We start from the raw sequence: 12,645 nt of genomic DNA on the forward strand, positions 1-12,645 counted from the left end.
GGGTAGTGATTCTGAGGACTCCAGTCTCCCTAAGATTGCAGCGGTGCCTTTTGAAGAGTTTCAGGGAAAGGGGCTATGTGATCAGACATTCCTGTTTCTGAGGTTAACCACCTCCCTATCCACCTCCCTATCCACTCCAGCCAAGATGGGAACAGGAGCTCCCCGCCAGGTGCGTCCTTCTGTGGCCATGGATGCTATAGCCTTGGGGAGCCCACAGCTCGGTCTGGAAGGCAGATAAGCAGCAGACCAATCCAAAGCAGGGCCTTTCACAAGTCTGCACAGTGGAGGCACAGAAGGGTGGGTGTCACCTCCGGGAGTCAGCGAGATTTCACAGACCCCTGTTCTCTGCGGAGCTGAGAGCAGAGATGAGGAAGGTCTTCCCAGATGGATGGGAGCTGGAGGGGTGTTCAGCTTTTTAGGCAGCTGTGGGAGCCCCTATCAGAGAAGCCTGGTGGTGTGCAAGAGCCTGGCATGCTGGGTACCACAAGAGTCAAGAGGAAAGGCCAGCAAGATCAATGGCAGCCAGAGGGCAGTCGGGCCTTTATCTTGTAGCCTTTATCTTGCAGAGGATGGTGAGCCAGTGATGGACCTAAGGGCACATTTGTTTTAGGAAGGCCTGGGTTGTCCGTGAAGGACTGATGGGAGGAGCCGGATTGAGAGATTGACAAGGCTGCGGGTGAGAGACCAGAGGAGAGGAGAGATGGGAGGCCCAGTAGTGGAGCTGGCAGGCTTGGTCATGATCGGATCCCAGGGTGAGACAGACAGCAGGGCTAAGTCCGGATGACGCCCAGACGGCCATAAGTTTTCCAGGGTACCTGTGTCCTGCCCCTTCTAGCCCACCCATACGCAGCAGAACACCTGGTCCAAGGGTCTCTCATCCAGAGCTGAGCCTCCTTTTCCACACTTCCTCCTCCAGTCTGCTCCCTAATGGTTCCCATTCGCATTCTCCTCTTCATGGTCTTTTCCCTTCTTGGGTACAGAGCCTACAAATCCTTTGGCTTCCATGTTTTGATTCCCATAAAACCCTGAGAGGCAAGAATTCATTTTACAGGTGGTGTTGGGGAGGCTTAGGAAGTGAGAAATTGACTTGCTGAGTGCTCTTGGACCCTTCCCACTCAATGTGACTTGGGAGTCTTGGCCAATTACTGACACTGTCAGCCTCTGTTGTGCTTCGAAGCCACCCAGACCCAGAATGTGACAGCTGTCGATTGTCAAAGCCAGCCCAGACCTAGGTTCTGGCCAGTGAAAGCAGCAGTCTCTTTGGGTGGCAAGAGCTCCGACATGGGAGTTGGGAGAACTTTGGGACCCACACTGCTATTCTCTCGTGTGAACTTGGGCAAGACCCACTCATCTTCAAGCCCTGTCCTCATCTGTAGAATGTGGCACTAAAGCCAGTCTGCCTTCTCCATAACTCCATATGGCTACTGTGAGACTCCAAGCAGGCCTTGCTTCTGAACATTCTTGGCAATGGAAAAGGTGAGGCACAAGCATCACCCCCTTTTCCTGCTCTCTCTTAGGCCCAGAATCCCGATGGTCTCAGCCTACGATTTATTGGCAGATGATTGTGTGGTCAACTTCATAGGCTCCCCATCCGAGCAAGAGCTTAAATGTACTTTACACCTTTGCCCAGGGAATCTCACCTCAGCCTTGTCTGCGAGGAATCCCAAACCTATTTCCACCCTGATTCCCTCTACCCAGCCTCCCACTGTGCCGCCAGGCACCCAGTGGGTGTCTCTACTACCGTGAGATGCCAAGCCTCTCATACTGACCACATCCAGCCTGAACTCCTCTCCCCCTGAACCTGCTTCTGGTCCAGAGGAACGACCTAGTGGAGGGACACACCCTTGACCCAGTCATCCACTCTGAAATGCAGAAGCACCCCCAGCACCTCACTGTCCCTCCCCCTTCCTCCATTCTATCAACCACCAGGTTCTGAAAATTGCTCTTCTCCATCTCCCAAAGGTCTGGTCCCCCTTTCCATCTGACCCTGCAGTCCAGACTTCCATTCCTCCCCCAAGCCTCCAGCCAAGTCATCCTGTCTGTGCTCTTGTTCACTGCCCCCCCCCTTTCCTTCCACCACAGAGTGAGCTTTCTTCCCCTCCCTTTTATCATTTATTCCCTTTCATGTCCCAGAGCCCTCCTCTTTACTCCTTCCCACCACTCTGTATTTTAATGTGTATTTTCAGTTTTTAAGTGTTCTTGCAAAATGTGACTTCTTTCATGCATGCATTTTTTTATGTACTTTTCTCCTCAGCACTAGGTTTTAGGTCCTGTCCGCGGTGCAACACGTCCCCCTCGGCCTCGAACTGCTGCATGGGCTCCACAGTGCCCTTCGCTCCCTGACCGTGGATACCCAGGCCACCTCCTCTCTCAGGAACCGCAAATAACGCTGTGGGAGACTTCCTCGTTCATCTCTTTGCGTGGACCCGTGGGAAGAGCAAACATCCAAGATGTGTACTCATGAGCGGAGTCGCCAGGTCCTGGCGTGCCTAAACTTGGTATGACCGAATAATGACAGGTTTTATCCAGAGGGCTGCACCCCTCCACACTCCCACCAGCCGTGTCTGCGGGGTTCCTGATCCTCTAGAGGAAGGAGCTTTCTAAAGCCAGTGTTTGCCCACATCTCTCCCCAGCTTCACACGACACCATGTCTTCCCACTGCTCCCTGAGGTCTCCCTCCCTCACACAGCCTCCAAGGCCTTAGGGACCTAGTCCTGGTCCTGATCTCCTCCCCCCTCAAAACACACATTCTAGGATCCTCTGAACCTACGTATCAGCAGTTGGCCCTTGGTCCCGTGCACCTTCCTGTCCTCCATATACCCCCACCATGTGGTCATCTTTCCAAGCCCCCTCGTGGCGGGTGGGTGTCTTATCTCTGGGAAAAGCCTTCCCTGACACCCCCACTCCCTGCTAGCCTAGGTACATCTTTGGACTTCACAGCTCCCAGGAGTCCCTTCATCACAGCACTGGGCTGTTGGTGTCTTTCCTGTCTCTGATACTTCTCTGATACTTCCATTAGACCTGAGCACTTTTGAAAACTCGGGATGGATAATTCTTCACTGTGGGCGCTGTCCTATGCCCTGTGGGATGTTTAGCAGCGCCTCTGGGCTCCACCCGACAGCCACAAATGTCTCCAGATATTGCCAAATATTCCCGGCATGTCAAAATCACCCCTTTTGCAAACCACTGCCTCAGAGTATGAATTACCAGGACCTGGGACTCGTCTTGTTCTCCTCCAGCACCCAGAGCAGGCCTGGTCCAGGTTAGGTGCTCAGTGAATGTGACCCATATAAGGGACAGTTAGTCTCTGAGCAGAGCCCCAAGAGTGGGACTCAGTAGTCAGGGCTCCAGAATGTGCCGATGTCATGGGGTGGGAGAGTCCCTCCTTTTCCTTCCCCTAAAGCCACCCCAATCATGTGGGGGAGGGGGGCAGTGAGGCAGGCGGGAGACTTGCTCTGTGGCCTTGAGGCAGCTCCTTCACCTCTTGGAGCCTTGGCTTCCCCATCTATAAAATGTGGACAAAACAGCCTGTGTGAGACTGTAGTTGTTGACCGAGTCAACAGTGAAGGCCACACTCATCTTACAGAAGCATCGCATAGAGCCACGGCGTCTCCCTTGAGGGAACACTCACGGGGAGAGGTAAGCCACGTGGCATTTATGGGGGGATGGCTGTGGCCGTGGCCACCCCTGAGGAGGGCTGGGGGCTCGGGGACATCACTGCTTCAAGGACAACTTCCAGGAGCCCAGGGTCTGCATGATCCAGGAGCGCTGCTGGTGGGAAGTGGGCAGGTTCTCACAGCTGGGGCTCCAGCGGTGTGTGGCAGCCGGGTCGCACACCCATGAGTCCCCGTGCGGCAGCGGCCAGGAGTTTCGCCAGCAGCTGGCCAAGATGTGGTCCTGGGCCTGGGCTGCATAGATGCACACTGATGCTTCTGGGTCGTGTCTCAGGTTTTCCAGAGCTGGGGCATGGGGAGGGAAAGGCTGCTTGTTAGGACCGCGTCCCCACATTGGTCTCACAGCTCATCCTTCTCCTTTCCATGCCTTGGCTCAGGCACTCTGCTCAGTGTCCCCTCATCTCACCTTCCTCCCAGCTTTTCAACCCATTCCTGCCTTTTGAAGCCTGAATCAAAACCTGCCTCCTCCAGGAAGCCTTCTGGGACTGCCCCACCCTCAGGCTCCCATTAGTTTTCCCAGTTACAAAATTAATCTGCCCCATTAAGAGTCTGAACTACTCACCCTGCACTAAATGGTTTCCTAGATTGTAAACTCTCCTAGGGTGGGGCTGTGTATTCTGTATCTTGGTGACCCCTTAGCACTGCTCGCCATGGACAAAGACGATCATAGCTGGGCTGAGCTGAAGCCAGTTGCTTTGAGATCTATCCCTTCTGTTTCCTGTCACCCACTGTGAGCCCACTCATTCTCTCACTGCCCCCACCCCACCCACCCCCGCCGAGCTCTCAAAGACTCAGGGCGTGACTCACCCGCTTTAACTTCATTCAGACGGTCTTCTGTCATTATGCTCTCCATGCAGGGGACCAGGGAGCCTTGAGTGTAATCCAAGACATGAGTGCCTCCACCTCCTGACTCTGAACCCCCGCCCTCAGACCAGACCTCCTAAGAGAAACTCTCCCACCCTTCTTGGGTCCCACGAATGAGAACATAAAAGGAGAACTTCATTTTGACCCTGGCACAGAGTCTCTAAGAGGGGTCCTGGGAGAGGTGGCAGATCCAGAGGGCATGGGTGGCAACGGGACAGGGACAGGATCTGGGCTGCTGCTGACTCTGACAGTGTGGCCCGAGGTGGTCCCTTACCCAGGCTGGCCCTCAGTGTCCTCATCTGAGACTTGGGAAGGTGCTGCCTCAGCTGCCTTCTACAGTGAGTTTGGGCAGCATCTGTGTGAGGGAACCTGAGTGCAGGTGCTTGGTGGGGCACTGGAGGGCCTGAGACTCTGCTCGTCGGCCACATTGTCTTGCTCCCTGGCTCCCTGCCCATGTGCCTTTCCCAACAGTTCTTGAATGGGACCAGGCCAGACCTCCGCCTGCTCTGAGGCTGTTCCCACATTTTTCTGCCTGGTTCATTGCTATCTATCCTTGATTATTCAGCTTAACGTAATTACTTCTGCAGGAAATCCTTCCTGACCCTGAGCCCAAACTAAGTTAGGTGCCTCTCTGGGTTCTCAGAACATCGGAGTTTCCCTCACCTGTATATACTGTGATGCATTTTGTGACTTATGAACCTCTCCCACCAGACCTGAGGTCTCAAGCCTAGATACACTCGAGGTGGGGGAGTGGGCAGGGCAGTCCCTGAAGATCTTAAATCACACGCACAATTGTATGCATGTACGCATTCTTCTAGGGAAAGTGTTCATAACTTTCTTCAGGGTTTCACCAACCCCCAAGAGGTTAGGAATCACAGCACCGGGCGGGGGTGCTGGGGGGGAGATGTGTGTGGGAGGACACAGCCTCTCCTCTGCTTGGTTTCCCCCAGCACAGGCCTCTGACTCAGAGAACACACTCAAGTGTTAAACACTAATGCTTTTACACATGATTAATTTGGAGCACGATTTAGAGAAGTCAGCGTCTAGGAAATAATGTCACTCTGTGTGAGAAACTGCCTGTGAGCAGAACCCCACATTCTGAGGGATGCCCCCAGTCCTGGGCATCGCTCCTCTGTCCCTGCCTGGATCATGTTAACACCACAGTCCCCCCCACCGCCCACCCCTGCCATCCACATCACCTCCGGAAATGTTCTCTGTTTCTCTAGACGAGGCACGGTGCCTGACACAGAAGGGAGTATCAAGCAATGTTTGCTTACTGAACCAATGAATGGGTGCATCGGTGAGTGGACTGATGAAAACCACAAGTGAACTGGAGAAAGGAACCAAAAGAAGCATGGCTTTTCAAAGTGGGGGATGGGAAGGTCATCCTCTCTCCAAGTTCTTGGGCAGCGGGGTCTCTTGGTCCTGGGGAAGAGTGTGTGGTTCTTTGGGGGAGGGGAGGAGAGTCGCTGGGAGGAGATATGCCCGCAAGCCATCAGAAGGGTCTGGGCTGAGGTGGGGGATTCTGACTGAGGGGAATCTAGTTGTTTTCTCCCCAGAAAGGCAGAGGTTGGGATTATGGGAAATGTGGAGTGAGCTGATGTGGAGGGAGCACCTTGACTAGCCAGACGTCACATTTTTAAAAAATTGTCTCATCTAATCTGTGAGACTGGAGTCAATCCCCATTTTACAGGTGAGGAAACTGAGACTCAGTGGCAGTAAATGACTCAGTTGGGGTCACACGGAAAGGGGATCATGGAGCTGAGATTCTACTTCACTCTACTGCACAGCTTGGCCCCTCCTGACACAGTCAATGGTAGGCTGCCATTGGACCTGGACCCATATTGTACTGGGGCGGGAGAAGGCAGGAAACAGCAGTTCCTTTGTGTACAGTTGCCAAGGTTGTGACCTGCACAAGAACTCCAGGCTGGACCCATCCTGTGGCCCACTTCCTAAGCAGGGATTTTGGAGGAGGGAAGACCTTTCCAATATGCACCATGACGGTCTGTTGGCCAAACCTTGAACCCAAGGGAGGCATTTCCCAGGTGCCAGGGGGACTGGCAGCTTCCTTCCAAGTGGAGGAAGCAAAATGGAGAGCAGGCAGAGTCCTAGCAGCAAACTAGCTCTACCAGGTTACCTATGAACATGACTGAGTACTTCCGGAGGGAGGCCCGGGAATTCTTGGCATACTCCAGGCTCTGGCTGAGGAATGTGAAGGCGCTGTCTTGGTGGGTAGTCACCTGAGTCAAAGAGAAAGCCCAAGAGTGCTGGGCCCTCAGAGGGACTGATTGCCCGTCCACTCTTCCCAAACCTAGGAATGGTGACCCTGTCAGGCAGCCAAGCCTCAGCTCCTTGCCTCCTAAACTTCTCTGCCACCCATCCTGGCCTCTGCCTGAGGCCCCCAGAGGCCAGGCCTCCTTTTCTCTTAGTGTTCACCCCCGCGCTGCATCTCAGAGAAAAGTTCTAAAATAAAAAGTCCAGCCAAGCAGGAATGGACATGGCACTCAAGGGACATGATAGATAAGGAGACATCTCTGATCAGGGTAAAGAATTCAAGTAACAGAGCAGTGAAGAATAAACTAGAGAGGTCTTAAAAGTCCTTAAAAGCCAGATAGGAATAAGGCTTACTTAGGCATTAGAAAATAGGAAGCCAGCACCCATTCTTGATAGAGCAATGACAAAGCAATGTTTTTGGGCAAAATGGTCTGACAGTGGTATTCAGGATGAGTTTGATCATGGAGAAATTTGGGGGCGGACAACCTGCTAAGAGGTTGTTGAAGGAGAGGAGGAAGAATCTGGTACAATTACTCTCCTATTGACAATCTGCATGTCAGGGAATAAACTATGGGCCTGGCATCAAACCCTTCATGATCATGCTTCTCAGCCTGTTTCCACCAATGCCTCTACCTGCTATGCACACTCTGCTCCGATAGCAGGATATGGCCCCAGCTCTCCCCAGCTCTATGCCTGGTACAAGTGATTGCTCCTGATTGGGGTACCCTCTCTTCTTCATCTTTGATAGATCTCTCTCATCCCTTGAGGTTCAGCTCAGAAGCCACCTCCTCCCTGAAGCCTTTCACAATTTTCACAGCAGATCTCACCACTCTTCATGTTTCTACACCACCTTGGCACAGCCCTTGTCATGCATGTCACCTATGGCATTGTGCTGTGATTATTTATACCTATCTCCCCTACCGGATCCAGAGCTCCCATGAGAGAAGGGGCCAGCTCACTCAGCTCCAACTTCTCAGCATCCCGGACAAAGCCTTGTGTGGCACAGATGCCCAGAAAGCACTGGATGGATGGGTAAATGGATGGATGGTGGATGGATGAATGAATGGGTTACCACTCCCTCCTTAAAGCTAAGGCTAGCAGTTGACTCTCTCATGAGCAAACTGTTGATGCTGAAAAGCCAAAACAGAGGCTCTAGAAGGGTTTAGCACAGAGGTCATAAGCCGGCAGCCCACAAACCACGAGGAGTTGGCAGAGCCGTGACCAGCACAGTGTTTTCAACAAGCTAAATTGATTGCTAATTGATGTCTTACAAAAATCTGGGTCTCTGGCTTTTCCTGTGAAAGCAGAGGAGCTGGCAAGAGCAGCCTACACCATGAGCAGGAGCACCCACCCACTCAGGCTTTCAACAGGGCCTGGCCCTCCAGGCTGACATACGCCCCACCACTTTCGTGTCACCCACAATCACTCTCCACCCGCTGCCTGGTCACAGGGCGGTATTTGAATTAGCGCCCTGGGCGAACACCTCCTCTAGGCCTCTTTTTCCCTCATGCAAGGATGGTAATAATAACAGACCCTGGATTGCAGGGGTTTTGAGCCTTACTGACAGTGGTGGTTTCCAGCCCTTTTCTTAAGCCAGGAACCATCTGTTACTCTGCATGTTTTCATTCGACTGCTGTGAGGGGGGCGGGCATACCCCACCCAGATCTCCCTTTGAGGTGAAGGGTTTCTCCCCCAACACTGGGGACTGCCTCCGTGGAAGAGAGCTGGAGAGCCCAAGGTCATGTCCCTTCCCAGGGTGGCTGGTATCCAGTAACAAACAGACACGAGCATGTAAAGACCTGGCCCCGGCCCCAAATGTGGGGAATCTCACTGCAGGGATGGCTGAGGCTCCCCCAGAGCTACACTGTGGCTTGACCTCTCTCCCTGCCTCCACCCTCCTGTCCATAGGTGTCAAACCCAAGGCCATGCTCAAATAACCCTCCTGCATGCTAATCTCTGTCTCCGAGTCTGCGTCCGGGGGATCCCTTGACAGCCAGGGATGTAGATAGGACTTATTGCAAAGCTTCCCAAATGGTGCGCAGAAGGACCGGGCTGCCTCCTGCAGCATGCATTCAATGGGGTATGGGTGGCCTGACCACAGACTCAGCAACCACGGAACATCTTAGCACGGACCACCTCAGAGCCTTTAGTGAGCTGAAGGCATTGCAAACCCCCGAGAGGAAGATGACAAGGCAGTGTTTCCCAAACCTATTCATCTTAGAACCTATTTTCTCCCCTGTGGGGCATTTCCTGTGGGGTGTGTGCCACAGAGAATATACCCTGGGAATTGCAGATGCAGAAAAGGGAACTTTTTGAAGGGAGCTCTTGAAATAGAGATAGAACACAGACTCGTGTTTGAAGCAGATTGCTTTGGTGGCCCAAGAGGGGATGGAATTGGAAGAGGTGAGGTTCAAGGTGGAGAGAACTTGGGGGGTGGCTGGATCGATGGCCCTGCTGGGAGACATCCATGCCCTAAACTAAGGGCAAGGAGCATGGGGACAGGGAGTGAAGAAACAGATGAAGAGACGTTTAGGATATTTAAGATTGATCAAATGTGGAGAGTGAGGGAGACAGAGTCTAGGATAATTCTAGGCTTCTGCTTTGGGGATCTAGAGGGACAGAGCAGAACTGAAATGAGGGGGAGGACATCAGCTCAGAAGAGGCATGCTGAGCTTCAAGTGCATGTGGGTCAGTGGGGAGGTGTCCAATAAGCCACTGGAGAGGGACACCAGAAGTGACAAGCCAGAAAGGCAGGTGAACATCCAGGAGCCAATTAACGTGTGTGTAAAAGTGGAATTGCCAGTCAGGATGCCCATGCAAAAGGAAGGAAGAGAAAAAGGGGAAAGCTTTGCCCACCTCTAGCACACTCATCGGGAACAACTTGAAAGCACTCACAAGGTACTTGCATATTTTGGCCACCGTCTGCTGCTGGTTGTCCCAGGACTTCCGGCTATAGGCTCTTTTTGGCAATTCCCATGCCATGAGGCAAGAACAGCGGAACAGGGTCTTTATACATTTCTGGGGACCAATAGGAAGACAATACCAGAACTAGGGAATTCCAGGACAGCCAGAATATCTTCCAGAAAAAAAAAAAAAGTGTCGTGAAACTGCATTCTGGAGAAATCTATTCCAATTTGAAATGCCCAAGTGAAGTCCATCTTGAGGAGGAATTCTGACATGGGTGCCTTTGGAACACAGGCTTGTCCATAATAGATTGTTAGTGACTCTGGCTTGGTTTCCACAGAGGGAGGCTTGGCCACAGGGCCCAGTGCCTATGCACACTCACCTGGCTCACCTTGGCGTTGCCCTCTTGCATGAGCAGCAGCAGGGGCACCAAGGTCCTGATGAGCTGCTGCTCCACAGCTGGGGTGCGGGGCGACCGCAGCTTCTGGACCACCTTGCCATACAGGTTGATGCAGGAAGAGCGCACGTCGTCTCGAGACTGGAGCAGACCCCGAGGCTCAGGCAGGCTCCCTCCTCCAAGAGGCTGCCTGGGCCTCTGAGTCTCACATGGAGGCAGGCGGCTGTCCTCCCACTCATTCTGCGGGGGCCCTCCGGGCACAAGATGCGCAGAGATGGGACAGGGCGGAGGCCGTCGGGTGGGGCTGATCCGGGGCCAGTGCCCCCCTCACTGGAGCCTAGGACTGGAGTTCTGCCCGCTCCCCTTGGCCAGGACCCCCTAAGAGGTACCTTAGTGCCAAGTGGGAAAATGCCCCCCTCTGCTGGAAAACACGTGCAGCCTTGAGGTGAGCCAACTGCAATGAGGCAAGGGTCTGGGGAGACTTGATTTCAAAAGAGTCCCCTCAGTGAGAACTGATTGAAGAAGGATCTTTCTCAATGCAATCCACTTATAAAAAGACATGGGCCCACTGGAACGAGGTACACGCCCCCGATACCGCTGTGCCCTGCCTCAGCGGGCCACGGGAGGTATTGCAGTCCCCAGCATAGTAAAGGCCACACCCTCCAGAGGCTGCCCCTCAGCCCCCCCAGCCCCCCCATGGGATCCCTTACATCGCTGAAATGGCGCAGCAGGATCTGCAGCATCTCCACATAGACCGAGCTGTCTGTCAGCTTCCGGTCCTGCCCCTTGAAGATGGTCTTGAGGTTGTGGGCTGCCTCCACCACCAGCAGCCCATCCATCCTCTTCAGGCCCTTCACCATGGAGGGCAGAAGGGCCTGCACCTTGGCAGTCTGCGGGGCAGGACCGTTTGGGATGCGGGTGCCAGGTGGGAGACCCAGCCTCTGATTCACTGAGATGACCTTGGTAGGACAGGTGCTCCACCTCCAGGCCTTTGATTATGCCATCCCAGCTGCCTGGAATGCCCTCCCTCAGCCTCTTGCTGTCCCCAAAGTCCTCTTTGGCCTCACTGACTCCTTCCGGGTCTGGGCAGCTGAGGGCCTCTGTTGCTACCCCCTTGTTGGCACAGGTAGAAGACCTCCATTGCTAGTTATCTTTCTAAACCTACATCCTGTCCCTTCGTCCCTCTATGCCATGAGCTGCCACAGTGCCTGGGAGAGGAAAACAAAGCACTTTTTTTTTTTTTTTTTACAATGTTAAGATGCATCAACAATCTGGGCCTCGGTTTCCTAATCTGTAAAATAGGAAAAACCACTACGATCCCCCAACCCCTCCTAGACGTACAGCCTTTATGGTGAAAACAACTGGATTAGAAACTACTTCAATGAGAATAAAGTGTATGGGGAATTATTCAAGGCTATCTGCTTTACAGGCAGGGACAGAAATGGAGCCCAGCATCTGAGAGTCAGTGATGGCCAGGCTCCCTCCTTCTTCCAGCTCAGGGCCAGGCTGGGCCGGGCTCTCCCCTGCCTTCTGCTCACCTTCTCAGTCCTGCGGGCCAAGATAACCAGGCCTCGGATGGACAGCACCTTCATGATGGGGTCCTGGTGGTTCAGGCCTTCTGCCATTCGCCCCAGCGAGTACTCCTCGGGGATCCGCCGCACCTGTTCCATCTGTAGGAGCTGCGGGAGTAACAGGAAGTAACAGGAAGTAACAGGGAGTAACAGGAAGGACTCCCTGAGCCAAGGGGCAGGGTAGCCCCCCACCCCGCTTCCCCAGAGGAGTTGCACTGGATGTCCAGGGGCTGAGCGTGAGGCATAAATGATGGCTAGCTGGCTAGTGCTGTCCAAGACAAGCCATGTGCATCAGTTTAAATTTCCTAGTAGCCACATTTAAAGAGCAAGAAAGAAATAGGTGAAGTTAATGGTAGTGATGCCGGACCCAATATATCCAAAGTATTATCATTTCGACTTGTAATCAGTATAACCATTATTGATATATTTTACGCTCTAAAAAATTTTTTTGAACCAAGTCTGAAAGGTGATGTGAATATTAAACTTACAACAAGTTTCAATTCAGACACGTTTCAGGGGCTGATAGGTCCCATTGTGGCTAGCAGCTATCATATTGGACGACCCTGGTCTGGCTAGGACAGTCACTCGTTCCTGTCCCTACCCAGCCGTCTGTGTTGGTGACACTGAGCTCTGTCCTCTCTGCCTGTCTTCCCTCTGCCCACTGTCCTCCATGAGCTCCTCTGCTCAGGATTTTAACTGGTGTCCCCAGCACATAATGCCCAAGTCACCATCTCCAGTCTGTGCTGTGGTCCAGAGCTTCTGACCTGGAAAACCAAGTTTGCTAGACACCTCCACCCGATGTCCATCAGTACCTCATGGCAAGGCGGCACATGTCACTCTATGTCACTCTCCAGCTCCGAGGCCCCGTGTTCCCTGCTGCCTTTCACCATCGGGCCCCGCCTGCCTCTGGGGCCTCATCCACTCCATGCCTCTCTACAGCCCACACTCTTATCACCAATCA

At 53.3% G+C, this 12,645-nt stretch overlaps 1 protein-coding gene across 9 annotated transcripts in view; it reads right to left on the reverse strand.

The window, feature by feature from the left end:
- Positions 1-3,638: 3,638 nt before the first annotated feature.
- MROH7 (maestro heat like repeat family member 7) overlaps positions 3,639-12,645 on the reverse strand; it is a 50,427-nt gene continuing 41,420 nt past the window's right edge. For 7 of the 9 annotated variants that reach the window (XM_032303126.1, XM_032303125.1, XM_032303129.1 and 4 more), the window contains 7 exons: positions 11,652-11,792; positions 10,824-11,003; positions 10,099-10,254; positions 9,708-9,830; positions 6,676-6,778; positions 4,482-4,544; positions 3,639-3,959 (listed from right to left, as the gene is read on the reverse strand). In XM_032303126.1, the coding sequence (XP_032159017.1) occupies positions 3,715-3,959; positions 4,482-4,544; positions 6,676-6,778; positions 9,708-9,830; positions 10,099-10,254; positions 10,824-11,003; positions 11,652-11,792 (1,011 nt within the window). In that variant the 3' untranslated portion in view covers positions 3,639-3,714. The other 2 variants (XM_032303128.1, XM_032303131.1) reach the window with 2 other exon arrangements.

The sequence above is a fragment of the Mustela erminea genome, chromosome 10 (assembly GCF_009829155.1).
Source record: "Mustela erminea isolate mMusErm1 chromosome 10, mMusErm1.Pri, whole genome shotgun sequence".
Classification (NCBI taxonomy): Eukaryota; Metazoa; Chordata; class Mammalia; order Carnivora; family Mustelidae; genus Mustela; species Mustela erminea.